The sequence below is a fragment of the Squalius cephalus genome (assembly GCF_949319135.1).
Source record: "Squalius cephalus genome assembly, chromosome: 10".
Classification (NCBI taxonomy): Eukaryota; Metazoa; Chordata; class Actinopteri; order Cypriniformes; family Leuciscidae; genus Squalius; species Squalius cephalus.
The window spans coordinates 16,126,618-16,151,395 of NC_137131.1; the positions used below are offsets into that span (position 1 = coordinate 16,126,618).

The 24,778-nt window shown below is 37.6% G+C and overlaps 1 protein-coding gene across 10 annotated transcripts in view; it reads left to right on the forward strand.

Moving 5' to 3' along the window:
• lrrc7 (leucine rich repeat containing 7) overlaps nt 1-24,778 on the forward strand; it is a 123,971-nt gene that overhangs the window by 25,075 nt on the left and 74,118 nt on the right. For 8 of the 10 annotated variants that reach the window (XM_079883692.1, XM_079883701.1, XM_079883700.1 and 5 more), the window contains exon 1: nt 22,899-23,504. The exons of the other annotated variants lie outside the window; for them this stretch is intronic. In XM_079883692.1, coding sequence (XP_079739818.1) covers nt 23,480-23,504 — 25 coding nt within the window. In that variant the 5' untranslated portion in view covers nt 22,899-23,479. Of the gene's footprint in view, nt 1-22,898; nt 23,505-24,778 lie in introns of those variants that run through there. 10 annotated transcript variants of the gene reach the window in all.

Below are 24,778 nucleotides of genomic sequence, written 5' to 3' on the forward strand. Positions count from 1 at the left end.
AGGAGCGCTAAGTAAAACCCTGCCCTCTGTTCAATATTCCGTTTCACTTGGAAATACGTCACAACACTGGAGAAAAGTCGTTTGCAACTTCCGGGTTCACGGGGACTTTAATTCAGCCATATGCAAAGCATGCTGGGAACTAACAAGCACCGCCCAGTTTCAGTTAATGCAACACAAATCATTCATGTAATCCAACACAAATGGATTAAGTAAACTTAAATTTTACCTATATTTAAGCAGATTGAACACAATCAAATTAAGTTTGGACACAATGTATAGCAATTGTGTTGCTTAAGCTCATTTTAATCAAGCAATTTAAACAAGCAGCAAAAATCATTTTTTTCAGTGCATTTGGCCATACTAACCAGCCGAACTCTGACTCCTTGGTGAAAATTCCTACTCGCATACTCAAATTGGGGCTGAGTGATCTACACGAGTGAGTGTCGCTGTGAGAGACCTAATGAATGGCTTCAGGAACACTTCTCGCTCTCAGCTATTCAGCCAGGTGTTCTCATTAGCACCTTCTTGCTTTAGTGAGAAGAAAAGAGATGTGAGGTAGAAATGAAGTCATGCTGAATTCACCATGCTTACATTTTTGACACACATTCTCCTAAATCCTTGTGAGACTATATACTCTTAATGTTTTTGTTGAGTCATATGCTCTGAGACTATTCGTTTTGCAGTTCATTTATATGCGCGATCTTACACCAATTATGCTTAAGATTACAACTGTCCAATATGCTTAAACACACTGATTTATTTATCAGGTGAAGGTTTCCTTCTTCTTTCCCCAAGTTTTATTGTCAGACTGGAGAACAATTGCATGGTTTTTATCATCATGTTGTGCATGTAACATACAAGTTTTGTTGAATGTTTGATTAAAGGATGTGTAAAAGCATTCACCTTGGACAAGATCCTTCGATCGCATTTAGGCTTTGTTTGATTTTTAAGGGTTGAGATTATGCTGCATGTGTGATATTTGGGACACTTGCCGGACACAATTTGTTTCTCAGAATGCTGGAATTGGTTGTACAACAGCTGTCAGATAACTTGATTATGTCTTGTTCTGTCTGTATCATCTCAGTGAGCTTTTATGAGGGTTTAAGCATGCGCTGTAAGGTGAATTTAGCGTTTTCCAAACGTTTCTCATCCACACTGAAACGTCAGAAAACGCTAAATTCACCTTACAGCGCATGCTTAAACCCTCATAAAAGCTCACTGAGATGAAACGCTAAAAACGCTAATGTGGACGGAGAGCGTTTTGAAACGAAAACTCAAATCTTTTCAAATCTATCCGGATTAATGTAGACATAGCCTTAAGTAGTACTTGAAAACTTAGTAGAACTACGAGTGCTCTGAAGTAATCGTAAATCCCTAAGTGCATCGTAAGGAGAAAAAGTTATGAGGTCTCCTGCGGGACAACCGGCAAATTGCACCTAAACTTTACTCCTGTCCAATTATTACTTTAATATTGTTTTTATGTATATTTCTTTTTTTGTTTGTTTTTTACTTGTTTTTTGTTTGCTTAAATTCATTTAACATAATAAAAAAATGATAATAAATAAAAATTATATGACAACAAATAAATTAAGGTATGAAAAAGTGCATTGTTGTATATGGACATTTATAGGGCTTATATGCTTATTTTTTTAAAGTACTACAAATAGCCATTTCAATTTGAAACGCTTATAAGAATACTTCTATGTAGTATTTCATAGAGGCTTAAGGTTTGCAATACCGAAATGAAGGGCTTTGCAAACCTCATCTTCTGCTGTGCCAATTTCTTCTCTTCTAAAGCCAGATTGGCCTTCTTGAGGTCAATGAGCTGCTGCTGAACTTTGTTGTCCCTCTCACTGGCCTCTTTAAGACATTGTCTAATGTCTTTTTGGGCATCTAGTTTATCCTTCTCCAGCTGCTTCTCCTGACTACAACCACAGACATTCTCAAACCGCTGAGATATTGTAGCTGTAGTCTGAACAATTGAAGATGGAGGCTGGGGCATGGGTGGGCTGTTTGGGGGACTGGGAGATGGTAGGTGTCTGCCATTGGGAGGTGAACCTGATTGCTCTTATGAGCATGATGCACCTGACTCAGGTTCAAGTTGATACATCCATACTCCTCCATGGAGGTCAATATCACCACAAATCCTATCTGAGGCACTTGTGCCAAGTATTGACAGTGCCTTTTCTTCTTCCCTTGAGGCTTGCAAAGCCCTCCCACTTCTTCCTGACCTCCTTCCCTGAACTTTTAATGCCACTAGTTGCAGTTAGTTTTGTAGCAATATAATACAATATTATTATGATATTATGTTTTTGTTTATTTTTATGACTGCCCTTAATCCTGCTGAAAATAATATGTTTGTTTAGCTCCACCTCCTCTAAAATAACATTAATTTCCTCTTTTTGAAAAAAAAATTTACTTTGTTTTTTGGTTCAGCCATTTTTGCTGGTGTCTCCACCATATGTGCTTGTATAGATTTTTGGCATCATTTGCAAATGATAATTAGGCAAAACATTTCAAAATACAAGCATGTGCTACAATTGCGAGCCATTCTATAAGGTTACATTTCAGCACTTGTCAAACGGACAGCGACTCTTAAGTAGCACTTAAGCACAGCTGCGTGCGATCATGTTAAGTCCATTTTTGTGAAACGCACGTGAAATAAACACGAATGTTCGTAGAAAATGCTCTTAAGTGCTAAGATCCATCGTTATCTTAAAACGTAGCCCAGGACAAAGTTAAATTTCGATTTTAGATGGTTGTAGGTTTATCTCTACATGATTGGGATTTCCTGGCATTTGTCCTCTTGTCTATTGTACTGATGGGAAACTATATTGTGGAAGATCTAACGGCAGGGTAATGAAAGCAGTGAGTTAGAGGGAACATCTCTCTGGAGATCGAAATTTAATGCAAGCGGTCAAAACTCCCACCCACTCTGAATCTTCATTATAATCCTGTGGAATTTTAGACAGTAAGGTTCAGAACTGTGCCACTTTTGGCTGGCCAATCAGAGTCACGTCTTGTGTTAATAGTGATGCTAAAATAAAAGCACTCCACATAGTATTTTGGCACAAATTCATCTGGCATTTGGTAGAAGCTCGCCAAATTAGTTTGATGCCAACATAAACACTTTCTTAGTCTCATCCTTAAAAAAACACATTTTTTTTTTAATCTAAATTGTACTTGGTTCACTTGCAAGAAGTATAAACATGGGTTGTGAAGACCGCAATGGGTTTTAAGTAGTTATTAAACCTATTCATGTTAATCATTCTTCATAGTGTTGTGCTTTTATCAATAGATTTTCTGTTTAACAAGTCAACTTGCATCAAATTTTAGAAAGAATCATGCGGTAATTATTCTACAACAGAAATTCGAAGTATAGCATGCAACTATTACAAGTGTTTTCTGCAGCCTCTTCAGTTGTCTACCTAAACCATTTGGGGTCAGTATATGTACTGATCTTGTAGGGAAGATCAGGGAGTGTTGGAACTTGGAACACATTTTAGTTTCAATGTCTATTGCACATAGTTTTATTTTAGTGCTCTCAAACTTACTTATTCATTTTAGCAATAATAATAGCCATGATATTTCTGCTTTTTTGTTTAAAGGTGTAAATGAAAAGCTTGTTGATTTTATTAATCAAACAATGGAACCTGCTGATTCAGTTCTGCCATTCAGCATTTATTAACATGATCACAAATCAGTTACTTTTTCTACTGTCAGCTCTGGTGGTCATGCTCATGTAATTTCTCCCATGTAGCTCTTTTCTAATTTGTTACCCTGATTTTTACACAAACATATGTTCGGATCACCATTTACTTCTAGATAATACATTAAGATCCCAGGTTTTTTTGGTGATACATTTTCAGAAATAATATTGTTACTAAAACAACATGTTCTCTGCATGAAATGCACAGATAGAGCTGTGGCTAAATGTGCTTTAGCTTTTATTTTTAGACTCCCTGTGTGTGGGCCTAATTCTATTGCCTGAAGTATTGCAGTGTGCTTTGTATCAAATTATGCAATTATAATGATCCTATACTTATTTTATACACAACATATGATAATGACAGCACTCTAGCACTTAGTCTACAGCTCATTTGCTATAGACATTTGCAATGGTCTTCATCTAGAAATGGTCAGAAGAACTTCAAGAAGAGTTACAAATACATTTCCCCATAAATAAATGCCAGTTATGATGTATCAATTATTAATTTATCAATATGAGCAAATAAAGTTTGAATAAAAAAATAAAAAAAATACAATTTTCTCTCAGAAATTGCTAGTGCATTTCACAATTACAAAGAAATGGCTAGTAACACTGAATTAAATGTGAATTTTTTAAATAGAAGAACTGAAATAGTATTTTCTTGTAACATTTGCTCCAGTAATTTTTTTGCAATAATCATTTGCAATTAAAACCATTTATGTATTTGTTTCGCAGCCTTGAGGTTTTTACATTACCACCTAGATTATAGTTTTAATTGCAGTTAGAAAGTGTTATGTTTCATTTAAAACAAATACTTGATGTTTGACCATGTCTGCCGAACACTTTGATTGAAATATTTGCTGGAGGTGCAGGACTTGTGTTAAATTATAGTGACATATTTCAAATGAGGAGAGTAAAAAAATGTTGTTCCGCTTTCACTTGGAGGTCAACCTAATTACGTTCAGTCATATTTCCAAAATGACTGGCTTCAGGGCTGGCAAAGATGAAGATGCCGTTGAGTCATGCTAATAGATCAGACGAACAGATCTCCCTCCATGGTCTTATGTAGATCAGTGGGCCTTGTTGCCATGGTAACAGCAGCAGATGGAGCATAGCTACACCTCAGCAGCGTGGATAGCAGAGATAGCCTGGAGTCCCTGAAGAGGCAGTGTGGTAGGTGGTGTAACACTAGTTCCTGCAGTCAGCCCCCCTTCTTCCTCTCAGACACCCACTCTCAAGACTCACCAGTCTCTGTCCATTTCTTCTTGTGAGTAAGGTCTCACGATCACTTTTCATGCTGATATATTGTCTGTTGAATGACATGTTATTCTGATGTTTGCATTTAAAATAAAGTCAGATGACATTTATAAATAAAACATTTAACCCCCATGTAAAGCTTACATTAACGTATGCATGTCATAAATGGAGGTTCTCTTTGGAGAACATCTCTATTAACATTTGTTGCAGGCATATATTTTCTTATTATAGTAATTACAAAATCTGAGGGGTGTGCAATGCAATCACAGTAAAGTAATTAAAACAATCTTGAGGCCATGCTAGAAAACATTCTGTTCACAACTTAGAAAGAAAGAAAACATGTTTTCAATATTTCATAATTCTCATATCTACGGCTAGATGAGATTTGTATGGTTAAATCCTGTTCTCCTTCATAATGTTTCCATGACATTCCACTTGGATTGTCTCCATGACATCCCACAATGTTTCCATGGCACCATAAATACCTAAACCTATCTGCCAGGTTCAGATACGTAAACCGGATTTAGTTCACACCATGACTGATTAAAAGTTGCTAAAGATAAATGATTAATTAAAAAGTGCAAAAAATATAAATATTCAAGTATGTTCTTGATTAGTTTCATAACTAATTATGATTAGTTTCTTTATTTATAGCTTTTTATGTTCAAGGGGGTTGATTTTTATTTATTTATTTATTAGAACTAACAGATTCATGCTTTTTGTTTCATGATGGTCACATTAACTGCTTTGGAAACTTCATTTAATGTTTTAATGTTTTTTCGTTTTACATTCTAGACCCAAAGCTACTAAAAATATAGCATTTTTTTAAAATGAGGAGTGAACAAATTATAAATCATTTCAATATTTGTAGTATGAAAATGTTTTACACAAATTATGATTGTCCTTCAGTGGCATAATTTCCACTATGACTAAACAATTTTGCCCCTAAGAAAGTTTTATCAAAAGTTAATGTTGGCTGCCTGTTTAGGAGTTGGACATTGTATTACAAAAGCTGTCTTGCAGCATCAAACATAATAAAATTAAATGTTCATGATGTTTCACGAATCACGATAATGACAATTCCCTGGTAATGCATGTACCTGTATATACGCTGTTGAGACTTTTCAGAGTTTTTCACAGATCACAAATTTGTTCTCAACTAAATTTACGTGAGAGTTAATTGAGAGTTTTCTCATCATCACCACTCCTGGCTGAGGTTTCCCTGTCCCTTGCTGAGTTTGGCGCAATCTCAGGTCTGCTGGTGAGGCCTGTGGCTTGCTTGCCTTTACAAACCTTCATTATACCAGCATGGCAGCACATATCCAGTCTGTCACAATGAGGCTTTACCCTGTGCTTATCTGAGTGGATATAACATCAAGTTGAGAATCTCAGGACCTGAAATGTGATGCTTTCAATGTGTTTAATGTTATGTAAGATGCGAGCAGCACTTTAAATAGTTAAATGTAATTGCTTTGCATTTAGTCAACTGGCATCTCTGTAGTTTTTACATTTCTGGATAGAAGATGGAAGGATCAGCTGAAATTAAATACATTCATTATTCTTATTCAAACTTATGAATTTGAAAGAGATTTTTATCAACAAAGGGCTGTCTCTCTGTAGCGGAAAAGATAAAGCTCCCTTGACACTCCATGTTCTGTTGAATATGGCTTGAGAGCTGATCCAAAGGAATATATTAAATGATTTATTGCATCATGGTGCAGCACAGCAATGGTATTTGTAAAGCTCTAGATACTTTCTCTTGCAGAGAAAAAGATGTTTGCTTATCATAACCACTTCAGCATATTACTATTTCATGAAACCAAATGTACTGCGCTGAGTGCGGCAAGTCTAGCAAGTCAGCACATGACATATGACGTATGAATGCATGTGCATTGTTTAAATATTATATATTTTCAATTATGCATTGCATTGTTGTGTTTTAGGCACTACTCGAAGTGGGCCGGAACACACTGATACACAGTACCAGCACTTCTATATTTTAATCTGTAGCGTACCCTCACTTTTTCTTGCGTACCGAGCCTTCTCACATGTTACTGGTACTCTGACCGCCCCCTTGAACGCGATTTCAACCCCGCACTGTTTTAGGGTTAAAGGTTATGTCTGTAAACTAAATAGATACAGTGTGTATTTGCAGAAAATTGCCAGTACCTTTTCTGTTTTTCTATGGATTTTTATTCTTACAGTGTAGAATCCAGGTTTTTAAAGTCTCCCTATGGTGAAAATCAAGCCTTTGATGTTGTTTATATGTCAGTCTGTGTGGTGTTTTATATGCTTTAAGACAAACCATGTGCAAATTCATGTCAACACCATTGCTGTGCATTTTCTCCTTAAAACCAAAGACAGTCTCAAAAACGCGGTTTGAAATCGCTGGTGTTTCTGACGTCACAAACTACCTTGTAACCAATAATTTTCTCTTCTGACTGGTTAATAGCAGAAGGATCATTCCCATTCAAACTATTTTTTGAGCCAAATGGATTTTTTATGAAAATTAATAAAAAAGTATGTTTGTGTCTTTGATAATTGAGTTGCATGATTTTTGCAGTTTAAGAAAGTGTTTAATAAAATGATTTGGTAGAATCATTGTTCAATCATTCTGAGTAGGGAACAACACGCTGCGTCCGTAGCTGATGCTATTGGAACACCCCTGGGTGGTACCGATTGTCTAAAGCCCATATAGAATACATGTCAATTCATTGGCTGATGGTGCTGATTAGGGCTGTGCGATCTGGGGAAAATATCTAATTGTGATTTTTCTGACAGATATTGCGATTGCGATTTAATTTGCGATTAAATTTTAGTAAAGTCAAGCTACAGCTCAATATTCTCAGGAGTACAACATGCCTTTAACTTTAGACCCTTCCACTGCCTTGTAGTCTAGCAGATGCAGTGTGCCTTTATATTAGTGTTCATTTTGTCAGCTTTTTTTTTTTTTTACTTAGTCTTAGTCCTGTGTCTAATGTACTTTTTAGTTGTTATCATATTTCGTCAACAATGTCCTGTATTTATTTAGTCTAGTTTTCGTCAATTAAAACATTTTCGTCCTGCTGCATAATGGTTAAATTGATAATCCCAGTTATTTTGCTCAAAATGATAATAATAACGATTATTGTCATTTGAGAAATGTATTTAATCAGAATTATTGCACTTTCACCTATAAACAAAAATCAAGAGAATGTCAACCCATACACTTGGTTTATTTTACCTCATCTAGTTTCCTGATTTATTATAGGCTATTTATCATAGGCCTACTGGTAAAACAAGAAACTTCCTAGTAATTCCTAGTAATCTAATACATCCAAATTACTTTAATGTTTTTCTATTAAAACAACAGCAAAAAAGACTTAAAAAGCATAAGTGCAGTTATTCAGCAATCATAATCAATAGGCTATAGTCGAGACTTGAACTCCATGTTTGGATTTATTGCAGTTCATCACTGATAAGGTTTGATCGCAGGTTTAGTCGCAGCAAATAGTTCAAGCAGCTCGTGAGTCGTGACAGAACACAGACCGACTGAGCAGAAAATCTAAAATGGAGAATGGAGATCGCTAAACTGCAGGATACTTGTTTGTCTGTGTTTTCAGATTATCCACATTGCTTCAGCAGTGTAGCGAGAGTATTGGCATATTTTTCATATAGCATCCACATCGCAGCCGTTTCAAATCACGATTGCGATTCGATTAATCGTTCAGCCCTAGTGCTGACGCTGCCCCTCTAGGCATAGCGTCACCATGGAGTGAGGAGTTTGGCAGCCTACGCAGTGTCTTGTTCCCTACTCCGAGAACAATTGTTAAGTACTTCACCCAAGATGTTCCCCTTAAAAGGTTCACTGCGTCTGTAGCTCTCTCAAACTCTTAAAACTGCTAAAATTCAGTCAAACCATGTGTCGAAAGAAACTTACAGAGGCCTGACTAGACAAGGAAATGGCACAAATTAATGTCTAAATTATCAAATTTGATATAGGTGTGCAGGGAGGACCACCCTGCCGCGACACAAATGTCCTGCAGAGAAACACCTCTGAACAATGCCTTGAGAAGATGCCACAGCCCTAGTAGAGTGAACTCTAATAGCCAGAGGTGACACTTAGCCACGCACCTCATAAGCTAAAAAAATACCATCCCTAACCCAATGCAACATTCTGTTTTGTGACAGCTAGCCCTTTGTGGCCCCCACTAAAACACACAAAAAACTGGCTAGATTTATGCAACTGGCAAGTGCTATCAACATAAATCTTCAAAGCCCTCACCGGAAAAAGTTTATGCAGTCCCTTATCCTACTGAGATTTAAAAGGTGAATGAGAAAAGGACTGCAAAGTCACCACCTTGGACATATAAGAGGTGGATGCAACTTTAGGCACATAGCCAGGCCTAGGATACAGAAAGGCCTTGATCAACCCAGGAGCTGATAAGACCTGTAAATTTCTGATGCGCTTAAGGGAAGATCAGAAGAACCACCTTAACACCGTGTCCTAACCAGACGCGATGCGATAAGATTCCAGCAACAAATAATTTGTATGTCCACACTAGACGCGACTGCGAAATGCGTCAAAATCAATCAAAACCAACAGCCAATCAGAACAGCGTGTGGGCGGGCTCTCGCGGCAAGTGCACACTCAAAGCACCAGAGAGTAATCTTGACAGCAATCGCAAGAAAATTGATAAGTAAGCTACATAATCAAATTCACAAATATTACACCATTTAAACATGATTAAAAATACATAGGCTAGTGAGTTACTAAAACAATCTTTGTCAAATAATACACTTGTTTGTTCACAGTTTGAACGTTCTTGTTTCCATTTGTTTAATTTCAAGTTTAATTTTGTGAATTATCAATTGTTGCTTTTACTGCTACAAAGCTGGGAGCACTAAATGATATTCAAAGTCTCATTGCACGCTTTTAACATTAAATAAAGAACATAAACAGCAACTGAGATTATCATTGCCACACTTTGTGTTTGTTGTTCCAGCCGCGACATTGCAGAAAAATAGAAACCGTTTCTAAAATAAAATCATTGCGTGTCGCCGGCGTAGCCCTGGTTAGGCGTAACCAGCCGCCGGCGTAGCCCTGGTTAGGACAAAAACTCTAATTAACATGGAAAAGATACCTTTTATCGCGCGTGTTGCGGCGTTGTGTCGCGTGTAGTTAGGACACATTGTAAGAGTCAGAACTCAAAGTAAGGCAGAGTTCAAAAGCGGGGCCAGAAAGACCCTCTAGGACCACAGAAAGCTCCCAAGAAGAAACCGATGGCAGAACGAAAGGTCTCAGCCGTCTCACTCCAAGGATTAAATTGGAGACCAGGGAATTCCTTCCCAAGAAAACACTATCCAGCTGCACATGCTTGGAAGCAATAGCCAGCATATAAACCTTGTAACGTGGTATAAGCCATACTGGTAGTGACCTGATCATTCAGAAAATCCAGCATTGAACCGATTGGGCAGCGGATAGGATCCTGCCTGCGTCTCGCACACCAAGATTCAACCACCCCCTACTTAGGAGCATACAGCTTCCTAGTGGAAGGTGCTCTAGCATTTCTAATAGTATCCTGAACCTCAACAGAGAGACCATAAACATTAGGGGTCCCTGTTCAAGGGCCAAACCCAAAGCGTCCATATCCTTGTACGTGGGTGACAAATCCTGCCTTGAGCCTGCGTTAGCAGGTCTGCTCTGATTGGAATCTCCCAAGGAGACTCCAAGAAAGAGATCTGCTTCGTAAACCAAATATGGGTCTGCCAGAGCAGTGCAACTTGCAAAAGGCTAATCTTGTCCTCCTGCAATCTGCTCAACACTGAGGGAATGGGGGGGAAGGCGTAAAAATGCAGCCTCAGCCATGGGTGAGCAAGTGCGTCTATCCCCAGAGGTGCAGGATGCAACAGGGATAACCACAGGGGACGCTGACTTGCTCAAATCAAACAGATCCACCTCTTCCCTGTCGAAATGTTGCCATATCAGTCTGACTGTCTGAGGATGCAACAGGAAGTCTGCTGTAAGATTCATTGCACTCAATATATAAACAACTTTACAGATAAGAACCGGTCTTGCCATCATAAGTGCAAATGACGCCCAAGCCGATCCAAGCGGTGCGATTGAAAGCCCCCCTGTTAGTTTGTGTAAGATACCACTGACATTTTTTCTGTCCGAACAATGATGTGATTGCCAAAGAAAGTGGTTTAAGACCATGATAGAAAAGCGACGACAGACTCTGCCCATGCTCACACCTTGTACGAGAAATTAAGTGTGAAACCAAATGGCGAGATCCCGAAGGCAACTGCGCAAGACTCTTACCCTCTGGTGGTCAGACCAATAAGGATGAAGACTTACGGACCCCGTCCACATCTGAATTGGCCTCCTGTGAAGCAACCCCACCGAAACTACAGAACCCAACAGCCAAATGGGGGGGGGGGGGACGCAAGAAATAGCACCGCCTGCTTTCCAGGCTGGGACATAAGTCTTTACAGGGGTAGAGAGAGAGAGAGAAACAGGCCTGCTTGCTCTATAGCCTTAAGCTCGCTGTCAGATCCCCAAGGCCAGGTCTCGTGAGATGCCTCAGAGACAGGATGACGGGGGAAGGGCTGACACGTCTTCCTTTTCGAAGAAAGACAGGCGAGAATGCAAAAATCTCAGTTTAAAATTGTCACAATGCTGGCAGCGAGAAGTGCCATACAGCGTGGCTCATGAGATGCCATTCAGCACGAGACACAGCAAAGCACTTTACGCACTTACCTTGAGTATCGCCACTGGCCAAAGAACATCTGCACTAGCAGTTGCTGAGAACGCTGAATATTCAAAGGGGTAGAAGACGAAATCTAGCACGGGTCAAATCATTCTTCAGAAATATTTTTCTGATGAAAAGAAAAAAGAAAAGAAAATCTAAAGAGTTGATGGCATGTATGATATGATCTTTGGTGACGTTATGCCTAGAAGAACAGCATCAGCGCCATCGCCCAGTGAATACAGGCTTCAGACAATATAGCATCAGCTACCAACGTTGGTAGTTTGTTTATTTAGGGGTGTTTTGTAGAAACTGTAGGTTTAAACCAGTCTAACAAATGATTTTTTTCTATTATTCGGTAGAATTGTTTCAACCAAATATTATGATCCATTTTGATGTCATTATTCTTGCCTTGATGAAGGTATTCAACTTATCTCACTTCCAAACAAAACAGATCGGATATTTAGTTTGACAGACAGTAGGTTTGAGAGGCTAATCCTGTTGCCTGACTGGAATGAATCCTGCCTAATAATTAAACAATAACAAAGGAGAAGGGAAGACAGTGACTTGGAGCACCCCAGAGACAGTTCTTGGAATACTTAAAGCATAGATTTGCCAAATAGAATTGCCCTGCCAGGCAGACAAGTGATTAACCAGTCTGCCTCAGACAGCTGAGATTAGCAGATATGTGGTTATGCACAAAACATTTGTTTGCATTCAGATCCATTTGGCCCCATGCAGTTGTCCAATTCAGTTCCGTAAAGGTGAATTATATCACTGTGTAATTCTTGCTTTGGGGCTCAGGATTCCATGTTATATTCATGCCATCTGTTACACAAGCTGATCTGACACAAATATGCATCTGTTCAGCTGTTAACATTATCCCGGAAACTAGCCCCACCTGAAGAGACAAATCACAATGTTGTTTTCAAAGTGCATCTATGTTTTGTGTAACATAGGGATGCCTATGAAGAAGAAGAAAAAAAAAGAGGAAAAAATACATGACAGCAAGAAAAAGAAGTGTGCATTGTGCAATTGAAATGTATTGTAAACACGGACAAATGATATTGTTAGAAAAGATTTTACTTTTACATTTCTACAAATGAAATAACGTAGTACAGTGTGTGTCTATATATATGTATGTTATATATCTGTTGTAATTCAGCCATTTTCCTTGTCTGTGGAAAATGGGCTAAGCTGACCAAACTTGCCATCTCTTTTTGCCATTATTTTTTCTCTTTGAAGGATCTGGACTTAGTTCCTAATCCTGTTGTCCTACACTTCCTCTTCAGGCACTTTATCCATCTCCTCAGTTCTCACCCAGAAAGAATGGAGAGAAGGATGAGGTTGCTATGGCAACAGAGAGCCCACAGGGAAGCTAAGTACAAATAGTATTGCAGCGTTGAGATTCCTGCTTCAGATGAAGCGCAGAATTGTGCTTCAGAAACTATACAGTATAAATATTGTCTTTCTTTACAATTTTGCATCTTCATTAAATAAGTTAAATATTGTCTCCTGCTTGGCCATTGATGCATGATGTCATGCTGTCTTCAAGCCCATGTAATGGAACGTTAGATAGTGAGTGTATTTCAGAAACTTTGAGTCTGCACATTTACACCTGCTTAAAGGATAAATTGGCATGTCATCACAATGTATTCTCAGGTGTTGGAAAAAGGATCTACTTTAGGGTATGTAGACACATGTTTCATCATTAGGTGTGCACAGATCTGTTCGCAAATTAGGAATTCTGTCAGACCTGATTTTGTGAATAAAAAACATTGCTTTCAACCAGGAAGCTGGAGATTTTCCCTTTCAGTTATTAGCGTCAGTGACCAGCTATCTAGCTAGTATGCTAGCACTATTTCCTTAGCAAAAATGCAGCAGTCAAAAACATTTTCAGTGCAAAAATAAAGCATTATTCATAGGGCAGATCAACAGCACCCTTGGCACAAAGAAAGCTGCTGTTCCAATTGCAAGCATATTGCGTTGTAAAAGCAAATGTACAGCTCTGTTCCTTAAGCAGAAATAAATCATTGCATCTTGAGCAGAACAATATTGCCTCATGGGAAGAAATACAGGTCTCTTCTGGAGGAGCAGTGATGGGACAGTTTACTACTGAACTTATCTAATAACCCAAGTGCTCCCACATGAATGTGTTTTGCCCTGAAAACAGAAAAAAGAGTGACTAGAAGAAGTTAGAGCTTTACGTAAGGCAAAGGACTGAGAAAACTCCCTGTTGACCATGATTTCTATTGGCTTTAACCTTTTCTGTACTTTAAAAGGAGCATTTCACCCCCAAATTTCATTATTTATATCATTTTTCCATGGCATTTCTACTCCATATTGTTTTATTTCTCTGTTTAATGAGATTGTATAGTGTCTGAAGCTCCAAAAAACACCAAGTATCCTTTATAGTCCATGTTTTCTGAAGCCATATGATAATTTTATGTGGGAAACCAAAATCAAAAATTGAGTTGATAATTTTACCCAGATGAATCCACCTAACTTATTTGCAATGCAGAAGTAAGCTATATTTTCTTGAAATGTGCAAGGTAAATAACTAGAAGAACAAAGCACAGTAAATGTATTGCGCTACAAACCTGTGTGTTCATGATTATGATAATAAATTAAAATAATATGATAACAATTAACAGTTTGCAATATAAAGTAGCAGAATAGACCGTTTTTGTGCAGCTAATATAACTGTAAGCATATGACAACGGAAGCCTTGCACATTCAAGTTGCAAATGCACTCAAATAAGTTGGATGTTGCTAAAATCTCAATTAGGGTTGTTTCTTATTAAACTTGTAACATCACGATTGGCCATGTGACACAAGAACCAATGGCATTTGGCATCAGTGGCATCGGGAGTAAGCTTTATTCAACATAGAAAGCATGTGTGAGTAATTCTTCCCCATTGTTTTTGACTGAGCTGAAACATTTTGGAAAATAAAGGATCACTTTGGTTTCACACTGGGTGTTGGGTGTTTTTCTCCCACCTTCTGTTTTTTCCTGTGCATTATGATGTTATGTGACAGCAAGAAAGGAAAGGTGAAATTGAGTTGTTATGACTGCAATGTTTCTTCAAAAGCAATCTGTTTTATCTGATATTTTCGGAAGGAAATGGTGGGGAATGAAGACAGCCATTTTGGAGTAGCAGTAAAGAGCCTTAGGGGGCCTTTATTTCCCAACAAAAGTATTTTCACCTCAGTGAGTGGAAGAGAGAAGTGGTGTCCAAATACACCTGCAGGTCCAGAAAGTGCTGTAAAAGATATGTGTGCTGGGAGAGAGGAAAATCCATGAGCGATACTCGGTGGTCATTATCAATAATGATGAAAATACTCATGTTTTGCTATTGAATGGATGTGGTTTAAAGTCCCCATGAAATCAAAATTGACCCTATTTACTTTGTTAGCGCATATTACTAGTCTTGTGGTGAACAATTAATCCGTGCAAGTAAATATAAAAAAAAATTTTTTTTTTACCATGGTAATCTTTAATCAAAATCTGAAAAGTTACTTCCGGTCTGGAATGGCGTCTTTTTCTGATGACGTAGGTTTGACGGCTTGGTTTGAAAACGCTTAACCACTCCCCTCAAACCGTTAGTCTGCTATGAGCGAGAGATTGAGAGGAGGAGCGCTAAGTAAAACCCTGCCCTCTGTTCAATATTCCGTTTCACTTGGAAATACGTCATAACACTGGAGAAAAGTCGTTTGCAACTTCCGGTTCACGGGGACTTTAAGGGTTATGACCCTTTAATGTGTGTGCTCATGACTTTATTGAGGAAATAAGTCATTGAGTCATCTAACACACAATATATTTGACTGATATGAGTTTGTGTGCACCTTTCTAGTGTTCAAACTTTTGAATTCTCGTGAATGTTACAATGAAAAATCTTGGTATTAAGCCAGAAAATTTAACATTTTCACTGATAGTTCCTAGAAAGAAGGATACATTTCACACACATTGATCCCAATAACAGGTCATTATTAACATACAATTAATCTAACAGTTTCTCTTACAAATAATTTTTTAATATTTCAAACACTCATGAAAACTTCCAGACCTGAATAATACCATTTTCCTGAGAACACAGTTCAACTTTTTGGTACATTGAAGGTATTGTGGTTTATGTACTTCTTTACCCAACAGAAATTACAAAAAGTTGTGTGAAGTAAAAAAAAAACAACCTTTCCTTGTATATATGCATTGGAAATGATGAAATGTATTCTTTTCAAAAAAAAATTTTTTTTTTTTCAATACAAACTCTTTAGATCTACTGTAAAGTGTATTCTAGTATATGCATCTGAATGTACTACATCCACCATTAGCATTTTAGCATTTTACATGTGAACTATAGAGTGAGTTGTTTTGTTTCCCTGCCATTCATAACTTCTCTCCCATGCTGGTCTATGAATAGTCTATTGATAGTAAAGTCTCCATTGGATGTAAACTTCACAATCATGGCAGAAGTAGAAGGTTATCCAGGTACTTTTTTTGCCTACTGTTTTATGAATACTGTGAATTCAGACATAGCCTACTACTCATTTCATTCGCATGCTTTTCACCAACTATATATTATCATATACTATATAGTAGACATGCATATTCAAACACTGGGTTGGTGTCTTCTTGGCTCAGAGCAAAAATATCACTACAGACTTTTAAGTAATCCATAATGTTTCAAGAAAAAAAAAAAAAATTATGATTGACAAAAAAATTATCCAAAAATACTGTGTCGAGTCAAAATTCCATAGGAGTTGAATACGGGTCAATTTGACCCCCTTTATGCATTCTTGGGGTAGTGATACAAAAACACATTAGCATATATTGTCTATTGTCCCCCTGTATTTCTCAGTCCATTTCACTGCTCTAAAAGAAGTCCAGATTCTTTCTTTTTTACCCCCAACAATAATCTACATGCTCATAATTTAAGATCATTGGAAACTATTGGAAATGGGCTGCGTGTATGCTGAGCACAATAACAAATGCCTCTGAAAAATGCCTCATTTAGTGTAATCTTTCATTTATTTTAAATGAGTTGATCAGTTGTATCCCTGGAAAAATCACTTTCCCGTTTAATTTTCAACCATAGAGGCCAGTGGTATATCATCTTGAGTATTGTTACTGCATAAGATTTAGGATCCTTGATTCTGGTATGATGAATTGAAAATGAAATGACTTGTTAAAATATGTCATATTTCTGTTCATATTTCTGACCAAAAAGTCCAGGAATTTATTTTATATATACTCATAACTTATTATATATACTCATAGACTACTTCTGATGTTACTGTACATAGACAATAGTCCATATTTGACCAACTGAACATATTTCTGATAAATAAAGTCCTCGATATTGAACTTTCTATACTCATTCACACAGCATACTGTATATATGGTTATGCTTTGGTATGTCCTGTTTCGTTTTGTCATTCATGCATAATGAATAAATTTCTCTGAAAAGTTCACAGATAAATTTATGCATTTATAACCCCCCCCCCCCTTCATTCCCTCAGGGTTCTCTTGCGTTTGACTAAATTGTCTTATTTGGTGTCAATTTACCGATCTGTTCTGTTCTACTGCATTCAAAAGAATGTCTGTTAGATAAAATAAGGTGAGAGGATGAAGAGACAAATCTCTGGGTGTGAAATGTGTTTCAGTAGCAGGTACATTTCATTGTCACTTCAGAGTGTTCACTTCAGTTAGCTGATTTGACAGCCATATGAAACTGAGAAGGCTCTGCTAGCAGCATATTTAAAACAATATCCTGATCTAAGCACTAAAGGGCCCCTGTAGATTGATATAGGCTATGCAGATCTTTAATGAAGTAGTCATTACGTATCCCTGTGGGAATTTTTATGAAACCAAAAAATGCAAATTAGGCTGATATTGCTGAAGTGGTTAACAGCACTGTACAACTTAAGCCTGGCTTACAGACATATACAGTATTTACATCTGAGCATTAGGAAGGTGTATGTTTGGTGCTTCATTTACATAGGGATATAGTAGTAGCTATTTAGGATGCTTAAAGCATATTCAAGATGGATGCTTATAGAAGCTACTTTTTCTTTGATTTTTGTCATTGTCTTTTTATTTAGAAGCTACCTTTTCTTTTAAGTTTTAACTTCCCTTGTTTTTTTTCAGATATTTGGAGAAATGTCTATACATTTGTCTATTACATGTTTGTCTATACAATGGAAGTCAATGTGCTCCAATGTTGTTTGTTCGCAATGGTCTTCAAAATATCTTCTTTTATGTTCCACAGAAGAAAAAAAAATGCAGGTTTGGAACCACATGAGGGTGAATTAATAATGGTCATTTTTAATAATGTAAAAATGTAAAATTCACTTTAATGTGACCTGTACCTGTAGTTACTGTAACATTGTAAGGACAAAATGGTGATTCTACTAACATTATACTGCTAATTGACTGTCTACTAATTAACTGATGCTATGATTCAAGTATAATCTTATAAAAAAACTATTTTAAGTATGCTTGAGCAATTCCCAGAACCTAGGTTTATTTAGACTTTGTAATGTCATGACGTTTGGAACATAAAGGAAATTGTGTGTGTTTTCCCCTAGAAGCAGCTGACCATGTAATCCATTTAGGAGTTTAGCCTGCTTTTCAGAATAGAATCATACTTGTGGACTTGTCAGAATCTGTAAAGGAAGTCCTTGAACGCATGGAAAGCAAATCAAATGAAAAGTCATTTTAGATTAAAGAAAATATTTCTTGGAATATTGCTATTGAAATTAGACAGCTTACTCTCAAATGCACTTTCACAAGTTCACATTTCAAAATTCAAGATACTACCAGGGAACTTTTATCCAGTGGGCTTGGATAGGAGGAGGTCATGGACAAATGTATAATAAAATATCGTTGCTGTCAGGCAGAAACCTCCATATTTACTTTTTTCATAAATCATTACAATTGGTCACGCTTTATGTCTGTAGGTTTTGCAAATATTTAACAAACTTAAATACTAAATACATATACAATGGGTTATGTTCCTCACTGGCTTTAAAGAAATGTCAAATTCTAAAATATTAAAAATATATTTAAGAATTTGATCTATCTTGGTTTCGGAGGCAGATGCTGCTGTTTGGGAAAACAGTCTTGCAAGAGAGTTCTGGGAGGGAATTATACCAAACCACGACAACAGACTTCACTGAAACAAAGTCACATGATTTTTGTTGATGCGCATTGAGGAATTTATTCGGTAAATGAGTTTATGCGCATGTTTTCTTATTGGATAAAAAAATGTATCCGACTCAATTGAGCGCATACTTTTTTATGCGCATTTTTAGAATTTATGTGCATTTGGCATTTCCATCCAGCAGTTTTTGATGCGATATACCAAAATGCACATACAAATAGGTGGATGGAAACATACTGTAGCTAGTGAGTGCCTTAATTTTTTTATTTAAAGAATTAGCAAAGTCTGAATGTGTTTGTGGAAGTGTATCATGGCACGGACAAAGGAGATTTCCGAGGAACTCCGAAAAAGAGTTGTTGTAGCTCATCAGACTGGAAAATGTTATAAAACTATCTCTAAAGAGTTTGGACTTCACAAATCCACAGTCAGACAGATTGTGTACAAATGGAGGAAATTCAAGACAATTGCTACCAAAAGCAAGAAGTGTAATAGTCCACAAGGTCACAAGGGATCCCTGCAGGGAGTCCACCATCAGGAGAACACTGAACAACCATGGTGTGCATGGCAGAGTTGCAAGGAGAAAGCCACTGCTCTCCAAAAAGAACATTACTGCCTGTCAGCAGTTTGCTAAAGATCATGTGGACAAGCTGGTCTATTGGAAAAATGTTTTGTGGACTGATTAGAAAAAAATAGAACTTTTTGGTTTAAATGAGAAGCGTTATGTTAGGAAAAAGAAAAACACTGAAGAACCGTATCCCCTCTGTGAAACATGGTGGTGGTAGTATCATGGTTTGGCCCTGTTTTGCTGCATCAGGGCCAGGATGAATTGCCATCATTGAGGGAACAATGAATGTTTGAATTATGAATGAATGATGTCAGCACATCTGTCCGTGAACTGAAGCTCAAGAGAAAGTGGGTCATGCTACAAAGACAACGACCCAGTCGTTCTACCAAAGAATGGTTAAAGAAGAACAAAGTTAATGTTTTGGAATGCCAAGTCAAAATCCAGACCTTAATCCAATTGAAATATTGTGGAAGGACTTGAATCAAGCAGTTCATGTGAGGAAACCCACCAACATCTCAGATTTGAAGCTGTGAGGAATGAGCTAAAATTTGTTGTGCAGGACTGATCAGCAGTTGCCGGAAACGTTTAGTTGCCGTTATTGCTGCACAAGGGTGTCATACCAGATCCTGAAAGCAAGAGTTCACATACTTTTGCAACTCACATATATGTAATACTGGATCATTTTTCTCAATAAATACAGTTGTAATCGAAATTATTTAACCCCCATTGCAAATCAGGTTTATTGGCAAAATTTACAGACTTTCAACTGTTTAGAATAAACAAATCAAAAAAAGTAATTAGCCCCTTTCATACAGCAATTCTGGTAAATTACTGTAAAATTTCCAGAATCACTTTACCGGTAAATACACAAATATGCTGTATAAACAAGCAACGGCGTTCTGGCTTTTTACCAAAGAGACCATTCACATATCAGCTCCAAAATACCAAGAAATTCTGTGATGTCAGTCATCGGAAGTGATCTTTAAATGCCGCACTGTTGTCTTCATCCGCCCGCATGAGAAGAAGCGCTTTAGTTTCACTATCTGTTCAATCTGACAGCATTTTTTGACGTCTGAGTGAAAGGCAGAAGGGAATGATCAAACAGAACGCATTTTTACTCTTAAAAACACGAGACACTCATAATAGTATCCAACTGCAGAGCCGCAACACTGATGAATGGAAAAGAAGGCTGGGTCACAAGCGCGGCACGTTGAAAAAGCTGCGAGATGTGGGACAACGGTCAAAGATGATCATTTTGCAGATATTTAGATAGAAAAATGATTAAAAATCTTACTGTAAACTGTGCTGATTAATCACGTCATCTCCATAATAACTTTATGATTGGCCCAAAGCAGACTTCTTACGTCAGAACGTTCTGACGTTGTACGTGATCATACCGGTAATCTTCGTTCCGCGTTCACATAGAGCACATTACCGGTAATTTACGGGTAATGTTACAACTTCCCTTACTGGTAAATTGCCGGAACCAATTTACCGGTATTTTTGAAAAGGTCCCGTTCACACATGATTTCTTACCGATCATTTACTGGTCATTTTACCAGTAAAGACGATGTGTGAAAAGGGCTATTGAAATAGCTCAACACAACAAATGTTTCAAGTGGTTTCCCCAAATTCAACTGAAAATGCAACTTTTAATGACTTCTGCAGTCTCAAAATTATTCAATCCCTTCATGGCAAGCATCTTTAGTACTTAGTAGAACACCCTTTTGCTGTTATGAATTGCTGCAAATGAGATGTATAACCAGACACAATCTTCTGGCAGCGTTTCTAAGGAATCTCAGCCCATTTCTCATGAGCAATGGCCTCCAGTTCAGTAATATTCTTGGGTTTGCATACTGCAACCGCCTTTCTCAAATCCCACCAGAGATTTTCTATGGGGTTCAAGTCAGGTGACTGTGAATCCACTGTAGAATATTCCAGGACTTCTTCTGCAACCAAGCCTTTGTGGAATTTGAGGTATGCTTGGGATCATTGTCCTGTTGGAAGGTCCAATGATGCCCAAGCTTCAGCTTCCTCACTGACGTTTTCTCCTAGGATTTCCTGATACTTCAATTAATCCATCTTGCCTTCCACATGATCCAGGTTTCCAGTGCCAGAGGATGCAAAGCAGCCCCAGAGCATCACCAAGCACCACCATGCTTAACTGTAGACAGAGTGTTCTTTTCAGCATATTTCACCTCTAAGATCTTCCCAGAGTTTGCTCTTACATGTTCCCAAATCACGGTTGACAACCAAAGGAGTTATCTGTGGACGCCCCATGTCTTTGGAATAGTCTTCCTCTGCATATCAGATCCCGTGACTAGTTACAATGTTTTAAATCTTTTTGGGTCAGTAGTGGTGTACGTCTTGCAGTTCTGGCATGGAAACCGCATGCGTTTAGTAGCCACCTTACTGTGCAAGCTGAAACCTCAGTGCCTGTTGCCACCAAGTCTTGCTGCAGGTCTTTTGCAGTCACTCAAGTGTTTGTCTGAACCTGCCTTCTCAGAAATCTGGTTGAAGCCGTTGATAGCTTCCTTTTCTGCCCCATCCAGGTAGTGTAACCACTGTTCCTTTAACTTTGAACTTGTGAACTGCTTCCAACGGTGTCTCTAGGAACATTTAGTGCCTTCGCTATCTTTTTGTATGCTGTTCCTTGTTTGTGAAAGGTGATGAGATCATTCTTTTGACTTAGAAGTTGCATTTTCAGTTGAATTTTTTGGAAACCCTAATTGAGCTATTTGAATGACTTTTGTTTGAATTGTTCATTTCAAACCGCCGAAAGTCTGTAAATGTTGCCAATAAACCTGATTTGGAATGGGTGTTGAATAATTTCGATAACAACTGTAATTGACAAAGTTATATTTTGTCTCATTTGTTTGATTGGGTTCTCTTTGTCTACTTTTAGTCTCATATTTATGCAGAAATATAGAAAATAATAAAGGGTTCACAAACATTCAAGCACCCCTGTAAATAATTTATCTGTACACAACATTATTATTATTATTTCCATTCTGCCATATCATCAGAAAAGAGATGTAAAAGTTGCTTTGATTAAACATTGAGGGCACGTGAATTAAAAAAATAATAATGATGATGTGCATGGAAAAATCACTTATAATAAATACTGCAATATTACATTAAAAAACATTTTGATTTCATGTTGAGTTTAATTTATAAATCACAGTAGCCTATATAAATATGGTTTTCATTGTGATCTAAGAATGTGGAATACAAAGTTTTGCGGCTGACATCAAATTACCACAGTTTTATGGTATTTTGGCGTATTTGGTAATCTCTGTAAAGTTTTGCAAGGGTAGTGAGACATTCCTCCATCTTCCTCAAAAAAAAAACAAAAAACAAAATTGAGCAGATGGGCAGAATAGTGTCGTTAGAGAGATCGGAGTCACGTCATACCGGTTTCCCTCTCTCTCTGCCTCTCTGACTCTCCTTCGCACGTTCTCTCTCACTCAGACCACTCCTCTCTCCTCTCCTCCGATCACTCCCTCTGATGATCCGACTCTCCGGTACCGGGGACAGAGTCTCGCGCTGCGCTCTTGAGATCCCGAGGAACTGCCGCGCGTTCATCCGCCGTCTCACCGCGCTGGATTTGATTCATTAAACAGAAACAAGGGGCCAGATGGATCGAATACAAGAGGAAACGAGCGGGCCGTAGCTATTTACTCTATCCCGTCACGACATGTCACTTGTCACGAGAGAGCCGTCTATTTGCTTCATTGAATATGCGTAACGAGAGAAGCAGATACGATTTAATCTTTGGCAATGAACTTGAATTTCCATTCCTCCACATCAACGGGAGGACAATACACATGTTCTTAAATGCTTTGAACATAATACATTTTTTGCGTCATTTCAATAAGGCATCAGTAGAACAGTTTGTCAGAGCACAGCGCATTATGTCCGTTCAGTGCTGCATTGATGTAAGGGAAACGCTGGAGCGGAGGACAGACCGAAGCGTCGTGTGATGTGACTCGTGTCTCAGCACTACATCCGTCCTGGGATTACTGCTGGAGTACCAAACAATCTGTAGAATAGTCTAATGGACAATTACTCAACGATTCAGTGTAAGTAATCTTACCAAGTCATTTTAACACTATTGCGTGATGATATTCAGATGCATGAGATTAAGCACCTTGGGTACAACGGTCTAAAGGCCCCGGTGTAGAAAAGTGATTGTCTGCTTACAAAGTAGCCTATGTCGAACCCCCCTATTAAATATTAATGGCGCAAAACAGTTTCTTAGAATATAAATTAACAGAACGCTGTTCTTCTGATATTTATTTATTTATTTTATGATGAGGGGCCATTTACCTCAAAAGTGGCCCCTTGCTACAGAAAGTGCTGAAATTGTATAGGCCTACTTGCTTAAATACTTTTGAGATTGCAATGTATTTTTAAAAAATAATAAATACATTCAAAATAAGTTTTTCATTTGTATATCTCATGAGTCATGAGGTGTTTAACAAACTCCTTTATAACAAATCCTGAAAACAATTTTTCGCAATTCAGGCATTCTGCATCTTCCTCCTCTGCCAAACTAGCAGTAATTTTTGGTGCCGTTTCAGACCAGAATGGGTATTTTTATGGGGGCCTTTAGACCACCCTGACTTCTATTTTTTTTTTTATCTGTTTCAGGGATTCACACATGCAAGTCAAATCAAACTAGTTCAAATGGGCATTTTGTCAAATTCATGTTTGTGGTGGTATTCAGTGACCTCATGGAACAGAAAAACATTGCAGTGCATACAAAACAGGTGTTAAGTGCTGTGGTGGTGTCTGTTGGTTTGTGTTTTGAGAGACAATAAATTGAAAACTTTATTTTACTCCATGCCTTTTTAATAATTTTACTGCTTTTATAATATAACCCCTTTAAAATGCTATTCAGGTTCACTGCATCTTTACTTAAACAGGTTAAGATAGTCTTGTACCCAGGATAGCCTCTTATCATGGCTAAGTAGCCATTTAGTCAAGTAATTTTAGAGCTTGACATCTAGTCTGGGATTTGTCTCAGTCTTAATATTTTTTATTCAACATAGAAAAGTGCTGCGAAAATGTGCCGATATGACAATCTGCCATAATTTTTTTATATTCTACCTTTTTACTGTACACAAAAATATGTGGTGTCGCTAAGACTGGCCTATTCATTCACACTATAATACTATATGTAATTTCCATTATTGTGACAATTTACACTACAATTACATGTTAATGACTGAGACTTTTTGTGAATATCTAAGAGAGCGTAATGTAATTAAGAAATACTGGTTTTGTCAAAAGAACAAAATGTCTTTTGCAAAAGCTCCAGAAGTTTTAAATTGTTCTTAAGGGACACTGCAGT